Below are 15,336 nucleotides of genomic sequence, written 5' to 3'. Positions count from 1 at the left end.
AGGGACCTGTGGAAGAAGGCACTCAGCTCAGAGGTCTCATAGCCAGGCAGACAAGTGGCCCTGCAGACACACACTTTCAGACATACATAGATACACAGACAAGCATACATTGATGTAGACGGACACCGACACACAAGCACACAGTCACACATTCACCCAAGCCCGGGGCAGGGGCCTGGGAGAACAGAGCTGGCCCTTCTCCTGCCGGGCCCCAGGCCTTCCCGTTGACCAGACTTTATCTGGCACAAATATATTAACCCAGGGCCCGCTTCCATCCGAGACTCAGGACATTTCAGATAAGCCTTATCTGCTGCTGGTGCATTAGCCCCGCTGCTCCAGGGCTGCCAATCACGGCTGCCCCTCCTGCCCAGGACTTGGCCCATGACTTCATCTGCAAGGGCTCGGGGGTGTCCCAAGGCCCCCTCTTTCCCAAGACACACCCAAGGAACTGGAGGAGGGGGGAAGTCAGCCAAACCCTGAGTTCAAATCCCTGCTCTACCAGCAGCTATGACTAATCAGATGAGTCCCCAGAAAGTTGGAGCCCCCAACCCCACCATGGCCAACTGCCATCGACCTGGGCTGGGAATGGCGGCAGCGGCCTGATATACCCAGGAATTTTAATCATGGAAGGTTTGGGGCTGGTTCAGGGCTTTCGGCTTCTTGGAGGAGGGTGGGCAGGGAACCAGGGAGAGGTCGCAGGAAGCTGGGCACTGACCCACCTTCACAGGCTGAGATAGTTGGGTGTTCATTGATGCCAGCCAGAGGGGGACTCTGGGGCAGCTACCCCACTCATGGGGAAGCTCTTCTCATCTCCTGGACAGGGGAAAAAGTGTGGGTGTGGTGGGGGTCCAGTTTCTCTGGTCCTGACTGCTCAAAAAAAATCTTGTGTGGGGCCCGGAGAGATAGCACAGCGTCGGCGTTTGCCTTGCAAGCAGCCGATCCAGGACCAAAGGTGGTTGGTTCAAATCCCGGTGTCCCATATGGTCCCCCGTGCCTGCCAGGAGCTATTTCTGAGCAGACAGCCAGGAGTAACCCCTGAGCACCGCCGGGTGTGGCCCCAAAACAAAAACAAAACAAAACAAAAATCTTGTGTGGCCGTACACGGAACCCTGAGAGGTGACTTTCACTGTCCCTGTTTATATCCAAGGACACTGTAGCACAGAGGGCAGAGACCCCCCCAACCTCAGAGATACCGGTTTGTAGACAGCCCATAGGGTTGCCCAGATTAAAAGGAAGCAGCGGATTCAAGTATGCCTGGGTCTCCCATCTGTGGATTGCCCACTGGGAATCCCATCACAGCTGAGACATACATGAGCCGAGTGAGCATCAGTCCAGATTGTGGGAATCCCACTGTGGGTTCCCAGCCACTTAGCACACCAGGGGCTCTCCCCTAGGGGCCAAGTCCTTGGGAGCTGAGCTCAGAGCCTGCGTTGTGTCCATGTCCACCTGGTACCCACGCCTCTCCTGCTTCTGGGCAGTGGGTCCTGGGGCAACCTCTACTCAGGAGAGAGGCCTCAGGGATCCTAGGGAGTGTCTTGGGGACAATGAAGTTCCAGAGAGCAGGAACAGGGCCTATGATACTGTCTTACATGGGGAGTGCAGGGGCCTCTCAGAACCCCATCCTATTGCCTGGCTCCCAGCAAGGACATCACCTGGGCCCCTGAGCATAGCCCTGCCATGGGTGGTATCTGTGGGCCCTTATCAGGGATATCTGTAGGTCCCTGTCAATCATGGATGTGGGTCCTTACTGGGCTATCTGTGGATCCCTATGGGTCCCTGTCATGGGTGTGTCTGTGGTTTCCCATGATCCCTCAAGGTCAGCATCTTGTACCCAGCTCCTCTTTCCTCCTCTCTGTCCTCAGACCAAGGCTTAGCAAGCCCTGATCACTTGATCACCACTGACCCCTCTTAATATTTTAAATGATATTTTTTGTAAATTAAAGCATAACGTGTCAATTAGTGGGATGAAAGGTGGCTATGAGGCCGACTGGAGTTAGGTCTGTGGTGGAGCAGCTGATCTCCTGGAAGACTCTGCCTGGCAGAGGGCTCTCCTGGACTCCATCTCCCTCCTCCTTCGCCATGGCCTGTAGCAAACTGGATATTTACCCTATCTCTACACATTTTGGGGTACATATGGGCCCCAAGCTTGAGGGCAACTGTCTAAGAACTCCTGATTTCCTGCCTCTGCCCTGGAACCCCAGTATTCCCCCAACACTTCCCAGAGGTGCTCTCCTGGCAACTTCCTCCCTAAACTCATGGCCCAGAGAAAGACCCATTCTCCTAGGGCCCAGATGAACCCTAAGGGTCCCCCAACCTCTGGGCATAGTGTGGGCCTCCCCCCCATGCCTCCTCCAGCCCAGATCTGGGAGGGTGAGAGGCATCCCTGAGAAATGAAGAGACCAGCAGGGGTGGGGCTGTGGGTCTTTATTTGCTGCTGGTGAGGTTGCAGAGCCCAGGGCTGGTTCCCACAGCTTCCAGCTCCCCAAGCCTGGCCAGATCTAGGTGCTGAGCCAAGAAGGGGCATTGCGGAGGGGTAGCATGAAGTGGCCCCCCCCTCACTCTGAGCTCTGCCCTCTAGAGAGGTCAAGTGCTGGAACTGGGGTGCGGCCAGGGCGCCCCTGAACTCAGGGATCTTGCACCATGCGCTTGTGGCTGTCAAAGACGTAGCGCTTGAAGGACAGACTGAGGGTCACGTGCTGTGAGGGCTCAGGCCGCTCAGGGCCCTCCTCGGGCTTGGCGGGCTCCCCGCGGCCAGCTCGACTCCGCTTCTTCTGCGTGGGGGTCAGGAGGGCCTTGGACTCAGGACTGAGGCCACCTGCAAGACACAAAGAGAGCCTGTCACGAGGCTCAGCGCCACCGCCCTTTCCCCTCTGTGCCTAGTCTCACCTCCCAGACTGAGTCTGGCCCGGACAAATCCCATGTGTCCATGGGAGCCCTCTCGGACATCCCCCCCAAGCTCCACCTGGGGGGTGCCACTTTCCTGTACTATGAACAGGCCTTCTCCCTAGTGCTGATGCTTCCCCTTCTCTCAAGACTCTGTATAACATTTCCTCATCCCCGGGATTCTGCACAGCTGTTCCTGTCCCCCAGGATCCCACCCAGTCTACTCTCCTAGAACCCCAAAACCTCAGCCCTAACAGCAATGCAGCCTGTTGGGTCACCCCACCTAGCTACCAGCCCCTCCAGCAGAGGGGACAAAATGCTGGCTTCCCAAGGCCTGGAGGTGGTGGAGCTAAGCCCCCAAGTGGTCTTTCCACCAGCCATTTCCCATCTCTGTAAACCCCACAACCGATGGGCCAGTGCCAGTGAGCTGAGGCAGTACCCTGAGATCAGCAAAGGGGACCTTTGTCAAGAGGGGTCCTGAAAGCCTGTGTCCCCCAGAGGCAGTGTATTTCTCTCTACACAGAGGGAACACCATGCCCAGGTGGGGAAGACACAGTTCCCTATAGAATTTGCCAAGCCCATCTTGCAGCGCTCAGGGGTTACTCCTGGCTCAGAAATCGCTCCTGGCAGGCTAGGGGGACCATATGGGATGCAAGGCAAACGCCTCACCTCCATGCTATCTCTCCGGCCGCTAGCCCCCAAATCTTGAGGGGGGCTAATTTACAGGCCAAGTCATAGGACAAGAGGCCCCTGTCCTGAAGGGCCTAGAAGACCCAGAAGGGAGACAGTCATCCCTTTCCCTCTACCTCAGAGGTCTGGGGGGCACTGGAAGTGCAGGAGGTGAAGGAGGGTACAGTGGGCACAGCTGACTACGAGCCTCCTAAAAAGTTTTTCAGGGGACTCTCGATGCTCTGAGGGGGGGGGGCTCGGACATTTTGAGTGGGGGACTCTGGGCATTCTAAGAGAGGCTCTGACTGGAGTTCTGAGGGGAGCTCTGGTTGACATTCTGAAGTGGGTCTGGGTGTTCTGAGGGGGGCTCTATACAATGAGAGCACCTGTCTCCACCCTGCAGCTCCAGGGGCTTCAAAATGGTGATGACAATGACAAGGAAGCTGCTTCAGGGACAGAGCTTGTCAGCCCCCCCCGCCCCCCCAGGAACAACCAGCTCCCCTGCCCAGGGGAAGGTGAGGTCCGGCCATGACTGGGGCTCCCTCATGGACCCTGAGGGCAGATTCCGGCCCCTGGGTGGGGCACAGGCGTGGGAATGGCCCCGGGCCAAGCCTGCGAGGAGCGCCAGGCCTGCAGGTACCCGCCGGAGCCCCAGCCTCCCCACTGCAAACAGAGACGGTGGCTGGCACCGTCCCCGAGACATGGCCTGGCTCCTTCTGGTGCCAGGAGGTCTGGGGGCTGCAGGGCTGCGGGGCGTCCTGGCGCCTGCGCCCGTGGGGGAGACGAGATGGGTGCGGCCCAATCGCTGCCCATCTCGCCCTCCGGGGCTCCAGTTTCACAGGGCGCAGGCAGAGCCGGAAAACCGACCTGGCCCGGGGAGCCGGCCACTACACTTTTCCTTGGGGCTCGGTGACGGGGTGGCCTGGACATGACACCTAGATAGTCCAATTCATAGACCCCAGATACAAGGTCACTGGGCTAAGAGGCCTCTGGGAGATGCCATGGGTCACAGGGGCCATGGGTGGTCCCAGGTAGAGGGCAGTGAGGGGCAAGCCAGGGGCCCTGGGCTAAGTGGCAGGACTCCTGCCTGAGCCAATCAGACTCAGCCACTTCCCCCGGGGGGCCCCTGCTCTGCTCTCTTGAACAAACATGAGGGCAAAGGGGTCCCCCAGAACTAAAGGACAGGGTCCTGTCCAGAGCTGCTGAGGCTGGTGGAGAGCAGACAGTGGGCAGTGGCATGAAGGCCTGATGGCCTAGCTGGGCTTTCGAAGTAAGGAGGGTTGCTTGGTGGGACCAGCTCTCAGCAAAGCATCGAGTGAACCAGGCCAAGGTGGGAGGAATGATGCCCAGCAGGGAAATAGGGTGCTAGGGTGAGGGTTGCAGGGTAAATGGCGCAAAGATATGTCTAGGTTTCCCATCTTTTTGGGATGCTTGGAGCTCTGGCCTTGGCTCTAGCACCATGGCTGTCCTAGTTACAGCAGGAAGCCCAAGTTCACCCCTCTCCTGCCCCTGTGTAGAGATCACCCGGGTGTGGCCTTCCTGACCACCTTCGTCTTTGGTAAACCTGACCACTCCGGAACCGCCCAGCATTACCCATAGTGCTCAGCGTCCACAGTGTGCTTCAGACACTCCGCCCTGACAAACTTCCATCTCTCCAGGCACAACTGGAAGCCCTGTGTCAGAACTTGGCTGGCCTACATCACAACCAAGCAAGCTCTACATGGTGCTGGCAGAACAGGCCACATGGCTGGTGCTGGCCCTGACTGAGGGCCTCCACAGCTTTCAGGGTCGTGGCCCAGATGGTCTACACTCGCTCTTCACAGGTCACCAGTGGACAGGCAGGACCTGAACTATCCATAAGGTGGTGAAGGAGCTGGGGCTGCCCAGGGCCAAAGCTCACTTGTGGCCTCGAGGTCCCTGGCACTCTCTCTGCCCTCTGGCTCTCCTGAAGGGGCCACATAGGACCTGGGGGCTTGTTAGAGCCTCAGAGACCCCTAGTTCGGACGCTGATGCAATACCAAGAGCAGTAACAGGAATTTACTCCTGAAACCTCCTACAGGTCCAGCGCTTGGCTCTGTCCTGACCATTCCTGGAGAGGCACTCCAGGCACCCCCTGGGGTCCACTACAGGCCACACAGACTAGGCTTGCATTTACTTTTGCCAGCATTGACTTCTCTTCCTCAGCATAAAGACCCTGGCCCAGTTGCCTGTAGTCTGCGTTGCTTTCCTGCCTTTCCACCAGCCTGAAAACTGCATTGGCTACATTGTGAGTCTGTCCTGTCACTGGCCTGCATGGAGTGGGGGAAGGGGATGTCACCAGGGCTGGGCCCTGGGGCTGGCACTTGGCAGGGAAAAGGCTTGGCAAAGAGAGTGGGCAGGGGAGACACAAACCAGAGGGCCGCTCTCTGCGGGCAGCTGGAGACTGGCTCCATCCAGGACAGGGCAGGCACCGGGATGATAACATGTAAAGGGCCACAGGGTTGGGGTGTTGGTATCATTCCCCTAGGCACTGCAAAACCAGCCCTAAACTCCTTCTCCCCAAACCTCACAGTTCTTGGCACCCAGGCCCAAGTGGGTCAGGCCCTCCCGGACTCTCGGTGGGGACACTCTCCCAGGGCCAGACTGGCCTTTCTCACTGGGTGCTGGCCCCATACAAAGGCACACTGGCTGGATCATCAGGGAAGAATGCGGCCGGCACGTTTCCCAAGCCCGGGCCCGGTGCCGCCGGACGTGGCCATCAAAGGCTGCAAATTGCCTCCGATTGCTGGCGCTGCTTTCATGTTGGGGACCTGATGGGAAGGGGGGCCCTCCAGCCTGATGTGTGGCTTCCACCCCCCCCCAGTGGGAACGGAACCCTGGAAGCAGCTTGGGGTCACTGGCCCCCTTGTGGCCTAGGGGGCTCTCGGCAGTATCAGCTTGGCCCGTGTTCTCGCATCCAGGCATAAGAGGCTTTGGAGAGAGTCAAAATGACAAGGTCTAAGAGAATATGAGGCAAGTCTGAGGGTCCCATGGGGGGGGGGTGTCAGTATCATCCTGGTGGTGGCCAAGGAGCTACATGCCTCACCTCCAGTGGTGTCTTGGCACCCACAGGGTCAGCAGCTGGGTCCCAAAGGTTAGAGGGCAGGGAGATGCCCGCTGGGCCCTGCTCTGACTTGTGGTTGGAACTGTTGCACTGCTGAGGGCAAGGAAAGGTTTGGGGGGTATGGGGGGGAGTGCAGGAGACTCAGTTAGACCAGCCATGCATGACCCCTGACATAGCCTGGCCTGCCTGAAGCCCGGAACCCCCACACTGCATGCACTTTCCCACAGCCCTCAGGAGTCAGGTCTGCAGGGTACAGCAGGGGGGCGGGAGAGCTCACCCGGGTTCTGAGGACAAAGTGGGAAACACTTGCCCAGATCCTGAGGAGCAGTGGAGGGCACTCGCCACCAAAGCCCTTGAGGGGACAGCAGGGATCATTCGCCCAGGTCCTATGGGACAGTGGGGGGCACTCACCCTGGACCTGAGGGGATAGTGGGGGGCACTTGCTTTGGTCCCAGGGACATGGGGATTACTAGCCAGAGATTTGAGGGGACAGCAGAGGAGCTCAGAGCCTCATGTGAACTCTTGGAGCTTGGGGTGGTGGTGGTGGTGTTTGCTTTTCTGCAGGGTGAGCGCTTGGCGGCAGGCAGTGAGACAGAGGGTACCTGGACACCAGTCAGCAGGTTGGCTCCTTCCTGCTGGGGTCTGGTACCTGAGACCCTTAGGAGAACAGCTCCCCAGAAACTCCCCCATCGCACCCAGGTCCTCCTTGGGAACAGGAGACTGGGGCAGGGCAGGGTCAGAAGGGTTGCCTGGTCCCCCTGCTTCCTGCTGGGGATCCCTCAGAAACAGAGACAATTGGCTCGAGGCTGATAAGGTGCTTAAGTTTTTATCAAGCCTGTTCTCCACTGTCTCTGCAACAAAGGCTGCAGAGGAAGGCGACGACAAAACCGCCTTCTCGGAGGCTCCGGAGCGCCTGGTCCACGTGCCGTGCGGACTCTTTGATGGGGGGGTGGGGGGGTGGGGAAGTTGGAGGCGACTGCGCCCGTACCCCCATTTTGATGTCTGAACGTCGCCTAATTCCTCCTTTAATTTCTATTAAGCTTCTTAGCAGTAAGGATGAATTCTTCAAAAACAGAAAACACCCTTTGCGAAGTAGCTCCTAAGGAAGAATTAGGATGCAGCAAAGGCTCGGTGAGGGGGTGCGGGTGGAGGAACCCCCACATCATGTGGGGAAAGGCTGAAAACAAAGCTCCTTTGCAAACAGGCAGGAGATGCCCTGAGTCAGAGGGAGCAGCTGTGGGACCCCACGAGAAATTGTGGGGTTCAAACACCCCACACCCTCCCTCAGCCCCTGACACCCCTCACATTGACTCTGGGCAGGTGGGGTTCTCCACTGGGGGTTCTTGCTCCAAAGGCAGTAGTAGGGAGTTCTGAGGTGCCCATTCAGGCAGCCTGGTAGCTCCTCCCCAGTGTCATTCCTGGGGTGTGTGCAGCCAGGATCTCAGCCAGGGTACCCAGAAACCCCAGGGTTCTATGTGGCAATTTCTCTTTGGGTCTATTGAAAAGAAATCCTTCTAGAACAGAAACTCAAGTTTCTCAGCTGAGCAAATGAACTACTTCTTGGGCAGTTGTCAAAGTCCTTTAAAAATAAGCTTCTTGGGGCTGGAGAGATAGCACAGCGGTGTTTGCCTTGCAAGCAGCCGATCCAGGACCCATATGGTCCCCCGTGCCTGCCAGGAGCTATTTCTGAACAGACAGCCAGGAGTAACCCCTGAGCACTGCCTGCTGTGGCCCAAAAACCAAAAAAAAAAAAAGCTTTTCTGGGTCGAAGAGATAGCATGGAGGTAGGGCATTTATTTGCCTTGCATGCAGAAGGTTAGTGGTTCGAATTCTGGCATCCCATATGGTCCCCCGAGCCTGTCAGGAGTGATTTCTAAGCGTAGAGCCAGAAGTAACCCCTGAACGTTGCTGGGTGTGACCCCAAAACCAAGAAAAACAAACAAATAAATAAAAATAAAGCTTCTCTTACTGAGAGAGGGAGGTGGACACTGGTGGAGGAATTGGTCCTGATATAGTCTGTCTGTCTGAAACCCATCTATGAAAGACTTTGTAAAATGGCTTCAATAAAATGTTTTAAAAAGTTAGCTCTTGGGGCCGGCGAGGTGGCACTAAAGGTAAGGTGCCTGCCTTGCAAGCGCTAGCCAAGGAAGGAGTAAGGTTTGATTCCGCCCCCCCCTGCATCCCATATGGTCCGCCCAAGCCAGGGGCAATTTCTGAGCGCTTAGCCAGGAGTAACCCCTGAGCATCAAACGGGTGTGACCCCCCCCCCAAAAAAAAAACAAACGAAAAAAAGTTAGCTCTTCATCAACTGTCTCTTGGAGATGCCAAGCTTCTTCATGCTCATTCCTTCACAGGATCCATCTCTCATTTTTATTTGTGGGGGGCACACCCAGTGGTGTTCAGAAGTTATTTCTGACTCTGAGCTCAGAAATCACCCCTGGCAGGCTTGAGGGACCATTTGGGATGCCGGGGATAGAACCTGGGTCCGTCCGAGGTTGACCATGTGCAAGGCCAACGCCCTATTGCTGTGCTATCACTCTAGCCCACACCTCTCACTTTTTTTTGTTGTTGTTGTTGTTATTTTTTATTTTGGGCCATTTTTGTTGATGCTCAGGGGTTACTCCTGGCTATGCATTTAGAAATCGTGCCTGGCTTGGGAGGACCATAAGGGATGCCGGGGGATGGAACCGCAGTCTGTCCTAGGCCTTACCTCTAGTGCCACCGCTCTGGTCCCACACCTGTCACTTTTAAACATGATCCATCCCCTTATCCTGGCTAAGGACCTACCCTCATTCCAGGATTCACCCTCCTCTATCACAGGAGCTATCCTGTGGCTCAACTTAGCACACAAATCTACTCTTACCCTGGCAAAGGATCCACTCCTTATTCATGGCACAGGGAGGATCCTCCCTTACCCCAACACAAGATCCACTCGAATCTTCACACAGGACTTTCCCCTTAAGACCTGCACAGATCCCCCCTCACCCCTGTACAAGATCTATCCTCACCCTGGCACAAGATTCATCTCTTTATGGATCCACCCATACCCCTGTGCAGTGCTCAGATTCACTCTTGTGCCCTGTGTGTTTCTTCAGCCTAGGGGTGCCTCCTAAGAGAGCTCCCACCAGCCTGTAGGCTGCCCGTATGCTGGTGGCGGGCTTGGTAAAGGGCAAAGAGTGGGGGCAAAGGAACAGGATGCCCAGTGAGTATAAAGTGACTTCAGGGACACTCTCTGCAGGGCGCCATGTGACCCTGGGCAGAGCTCTGATGAGCTCTGGGCAAGAGTTAGAGCCTAACTGCGGGATGTTGTACTCACAACTCTGCAAACTTTGGGGGTGATGTTGGGTGGGGTGGAGACAGCTCTGGTTCCCCCCCCCCCCACACCACACACATACATACACACAACTGTATCCTGCCATGAAGACAGCTCCAGGTACACACAGACACACAGACACAGACACAGACACAGACACAGACACAGACACACACACACACACACACACACACACACACACACACACCTGTATTCCACCGCAGCCCTGCAGGTAAGGGGGGGGGGTGTGAGCTGCCACATCTAGAGCATGGATGGGGGCCTCGAGCCCACCGCCCGCCCTTCCCTGCAGTGGGGGCCCAGGCTCCTCTTACGCCTGGAAACGGGGCTGATACAGTAATCAGGGTGCCGCAGATGGGCCCCGAGAAATGAGTGCTCCCTGGGCCTTTGTTCGCCTTCATTATTCAGGAGGAGGTTTTTTCTCCCAAGTCAGAAAAATGACATTTTTAATATGTGGGTTTTTTTTTTTTAAAGAAAAGCAATATGAAGAAGACTTTTATTGTCAATAAGCGCTACCTTTTTAACCAGTTATCTTAGTTTCTGCTCTAGGTATTTTAATTGAAGATTAACTGCTGTTAAAGAGTGTACACATTTGGTGGGGGGGAGTGTTTAGTGTATTAAAATTCAGCTCCTCCTGGGGCTGGAGAGATAGCATGGAGGTAAGGTGTTTGCCTTGCGTGCAGAAGGACAGTGTTTCGGATCCCGGCATCCCATATGGTCCCCCAAGCCTGCCAGGAGCGATTTCTGAGCGTAGAGCCAGCAGTCATCACTGAGCACTGCTGGGTGTGACCCCAAAACCAAATAAATAAATAAATAAATAAATAAATAAATAAATAAATAAATTCAGCTCCTCCAGAGGTAGTGAGAGGAACCCTGGGAGACAACACCCACAACTCTGCTTGCCTTGAGGAGCTGTTCCTGCAGGTGGGGATGAGGGCAGGTGGGGGGGGGTGTCCAGGGATGCACACTGTCAAAGTGTTGACCCGGTCCCCCTCTGCTGAGACCACTAGCTTGTGTGGTGCTTTCAGCTATCTTTGGAACAGCCCCCAGCTCTGGTCACTGTCCTGTACTTGTCCTCTCTGAGAGACCAAGTGGGCTCTGGGCTTGGCCACTCAGAAGAACCCCGCAGGATAGGCCTTTCTTTCCTCTTGGGGGTCTCTGGTCCCAAGTTTAAGTGTGCAGACATGTGAGGAGCCTATGTGATGTGCAGACTGTGCCTATGTCGTGTGCACTGGCTGTGCATGTGGACAGGTGTGTAGGCGCACAGACATGTATGTGTGCAGATAGTACACACATAAGCATGTGACTGAACAGGCATGTACATGCATAAGCACGTGAAACTGTCCCTCGGCGTGTCGTCAGTAGGGCAGGTACCCTATCAGTACAGCAGACTGGGGTTTTACCCAGGGGCTGGAGACAGCATCCCTGTCTGCCTGCAGCCCTTGGAGGTCCCTGACAGCAGGTCCAGGTGCCTCACTGTTTTTATGCCACCATGCACCAGCCAGGCAGAAGTGGTGATGGAGTGCAGGGCCCTGATATGGACAGCTGCCACCACCTTTTTGCTCTTGCCTTCCTATGAGCCCCTCCCACTGCCTGTAGGATGGAAGGGTAGCTTCCTCCACAGGGCCTGAAGGCAGGAAGGGCACCCAGGAGCCCCTCAGCTGTGACAGACAGGGACAAAGCTCTGCTCCCAGAGGAGGTCAACTGAAGGGCAGGAACTGACCAGGATGTGGGTGCCAGGGTCTGACCAGGTGGCGGCTCCTGAACCTTCCGCACCACCTGCCAGCTCCCTGCACAGACGCCGTGGCCCCCGGAAGCACCCAGCTGACAGGACAGGGTCAGAGTGGCTGATGGGGCAGCCCGATGGCCATGGTGTTGGGCCTGGAGGGAGAGGCAGGCGCCAGTCGCTCCTGGCACTGCCCATGCTTGGCCCTGCGCAGCCCTTCAGACAGAGCCGGGAGGTAGCCACAGCTGCCCCCACTTTTCCTTCTGGACACCCACCCAGTTCTCCCCGATGCCACACGCCCATTGCTGGCTCCCACCCACGGGCTCTCTGGTGCGGCTGGGCATAGTCACTGGAGCCACTGTCTGCTATGGCTCGGACAAACGCAGAGATAAGCACTGAACCAGAGCAAGTGCACAAGCTGGGGGCGGAAGCCAGTTTCGGGATGTGCTGGGAGCCCTGAGCCCCCAAATGCGGTACACTGAAAGCTGGCGAGTGTGCATAGAATGCGCATTTGCAAGTGCTCACTCGGTCTCTGTGCACAGCCCTAAGGACCGAACCAGGACATTCTTCACCAAGAATGTCCCCATTACTGACTGCTTGCATGCCCTGTTTCCCATGACACCAATTATCTTGGCCACATCCTCCCCCAAGCTGGGGTCTCCTTACTGTCACTAGGCCAAGCCCAGAAGGGGCCCCAGAGGACAGACTGGGGGAGTGGGGGAGGCAAGCTTCCGCCTCCAGGAAAAACGGGGAAGGTACTTGGGAGGTTCCTTTTCTGCCTATGGGGAGCAGAGAGGGCCCAGCAGCCACTCTGGGTGGCTCAGAAGAGGTGCAGAAGTGTCATTTTCGTGTCCAAGCTCTTGCTGGGTGCCAGGTGCAGACCCCACTGTGGTCTGACAGTGCCCTGGGAAGGGAGACATATGTCATCTCCCTTAGGTAAGACTGTTGGTGCTAGGCACAGGGTGACCAGGGAAGACTGTGAGATGAGGAAGAGAGACATATGGGGGCAGTGGGGTGCAGGTGAGGCAGACCGAGAAGACCTGGGGCAGAGCGATCAATTGTGGGGAGTAGCGGGAAAGCTAAAGGAACCAGTGTGAGGTAAGCTAGAGAAAAGTGTGTGTGTGTGTGTGTGTGTGTGTGTGTGTGTGTTTGTAACCTGAAAGACACATGGCAGGACAGGACCTCTTGGTTCTAAGAGGGCAACCGGGGGAGGCAGGTAATAATGCATTACCCAAGTGGTAGCCACTCCCTGAGTATCAGAGAAGTGGGCGGCCTCTTTGTGAAGCAACATTTCCGGGGAGATGGGGGGCTTTGTGACTTGACATAAATTCTTCCAAGCTGCTCCTTTCCCCCAGAACAAAACCTCTGTGTTAGGAGCAGGAAGTCGGCAGCATGGTGTGACTCTATGGGGCCAAAACAGAGCTGCTGGGGTTCCCCCACAGTGCGGTGCCCACCACATTCCCAGTCCTGCTTCTCAGAGTCATGTGCCACAGGTCAGAGCCCACCTGCTCTTTGGCTGCCTGAAAAAAGGCAGGGCTGATGGGAAAAGAATTGAGCCAGTGTGGCCACACCATGCTGGCCTGCCCAGGGACATCTTCATTCTCCCCACAACCAACTGGACAGAGGCTCCACCCCATCTAGGGGCATGGGTCCATGAAGAACAAAGGTGTGGTCTGGAGAAATGCCCAGCACACACTCAAGTATGATGGGGACAAGATAGCTCTGAGGAATGTCTGGCAGGGTCCTTGTGGATCTGTGCTGCTGGCCTGGCCCATGGTGTCTTCAATGACACTGTGATGCTCCTGCCCTAGTCACCCTGCAGGTCTGCTCTGGTTCTGGGGAGCTGTCAGCAGGACCATGTCTGGCCTGCGGGGCCCTAGGATGTGCCTTGTCCACTGTAGACACTGCAGCCACATCAGCAGGGCAGGGGCCCCACCTCCCGCTGAGGTCAGTTCGCCACGTACCCTGCTGGGCAGCTCCGTGAAATCGCTGTGTCGAATGGAAACCAAAAACCCTCCCGCCCGTGCTGGCGTGGCATGTCGCTGGTGGCCTTGTCCCAGCCACCCTGTTTCCGGTGTGATGGGGCAGTACTAGCCTGGAGGGGCTCAGGGAATTTCAGTCCCTGAGGAAGAAAAGGATCCTGGAGGGCCGGAGAGATAGCATAGCGGTAGGGTGTTTGCCTTGCATGCAGCTGATCCAGGACGGACAGCGGTTCGAATTCCGGCATCCCATATGGTCCCCCATGCCTGCCAGGAGCAATTTCTGAGCACAGAGCCAGGAGTAATCCCTGAGCACTGCCGGGTGTGGCCCAAAAACAAACAAACAATCAAACAAACAGGAATAGGATTCTGGCCCCAAATGGCTGGTGGGAGCAGCTCTGGCTGGCAAATGGGAGGATCCTGAAGTGTCCATGGGCTGCTGTGTACCCCCTCCCCCAGCAAAGTGCATTTTCTAGGGGATTCTGGACAGTGAGGGGAACTTCTGGGAGGGAGCCTCAAGGTGGAACCAGGACCTTCCCACCATCTGTCGGTCATCTGTGGGTGAATGACTCTGGGTCTCAGCTGCATATACTCCCCATAGCATATGCAAATTCTCAACTGCCCTTGCAAACTCATAGGCTGAGGTGGGGGCTTTTTAGGGCCATAAGGTAACATGGGGCCTCCTATCCCTGCATCTACTGCTACTCCACTCAGGGCTGTGAGAGTAAGGTTGCAGCATCCCCTCCCCAAAGGGCAGCAGAGCAAGGATTAGATCCTAGGCCCAGCTCTCTGATACTCTCAGGAAGATGCTAGGCAAAGGTGGCGGCAGAAAAGCAGAAAGGGGGTCAGGAAGGCAGAAGGGGAGAGGTGGAGGAGAGGCTCTGCCTCAGAACCTGGAAGCAGTCCAGTGTGGGCACCTGATCTCAGACAGCAGTGGAGAAAGATGCACAAGAGAAAGAGGGGTACAGGGAGGGTCTCTAGTTTGTGGCCCGAAGTATGGTCTCATGGCTGGGCACCATGGTGAGGAGTGGCCGATGTGAGCATAACAGAGGCCAGGAGGCAGGGCTGAGCTGGGCTTGGGGGCAGAGCCAGAGAACGCCCACTTTTCATTCATAAGAGCTGGAAAGTGGGCCCTGGCCAGCCCACCTCTGATGATTTTGCTCTCGCCAGCCCTTTAAAGCTCCTCTTCACCCACCAGGATGCCTTGACCCCCAGGCATTCCAGTCCTTCTCCGGTTCCCTCTACACAGAGCCCTCCAGATGGACCTGGTGGATTCTCCCTTTCCAGTGAAATCAGTGGGATCAGTGCCCTTATCCTCTGAAGTCCGTCTTTAAGTGGACACACTGTAAGCAAGCACCCCCTCATGAGCACTAGCTGATCGGTTTGTGCCTCTAGGGGAATCCGACACTGTGCCAAGCTATCCCCAGGTGATTCGTTGACAGAAGGAGAGAACCAGGCATACTGAGGTGAGAGGAAACTCAGCCTGTGGTCACTGGGAAGATTCATTGGGGCTGTCTGTATGGGGTGCACCCATCCCACCCCCTGCCCCATCCTCTGGGCCACCCTTTAAGGAGGAAGTTGACATTCAGCAAGATCTTCCTGGACATCACTACCCAGGCCTGTCTTCAGGCTGACCCAATGGCACATGTGCCCAGGCCCCAGACTT

The 15,336-nt window shown here is 56.5% G+C and overlaps 1 protein-coding gene across 1 annotated transcript in view; it reads right to left on the bottom strand.

The window, feature by feature from the left end:
* Nucleotides 1-2,624: 2,624 nt before the first annotated feature.
* EEFSEC (eukaryotic elongation factor, selenocysteine-tRNA specific) overlaps nt 2,625-15,336 on the bottom strand; it is a 209,729-nt gene continuing 197,017 nt past the window's right edge. The window contains exon 7 of the mRNA XM_049766522.1: nt 2,625-2,815. Coding sequence (XP_049622479.1) covers nt 2,625-2,815 — 191 coding nt within the window. The remainder of the gene's footprint in view (nt 2,816-15,336) is intronic.

Source organism: Suncus etruscus, chromosome 20 (genome assembly GCF_024139225.1).
Source record: "Suncus etruscus isolate mSunEtr1 chromosome 20, mSunEtr1.pri.cur, whole genome shotgun sequence".
In the NCBI taxonomy this organism is placed as follows: Eukaryota; Metazoa; Chordata; class Mammalia; order Eulipotyphla; family Soricidae; genus Suncus; species Suncus etruscus.
The sequence above is the reverse complement of the archived record's forward strand: the minus strand, read 5'-3'. Positions and strand labels throughout refer to the sequence as shown.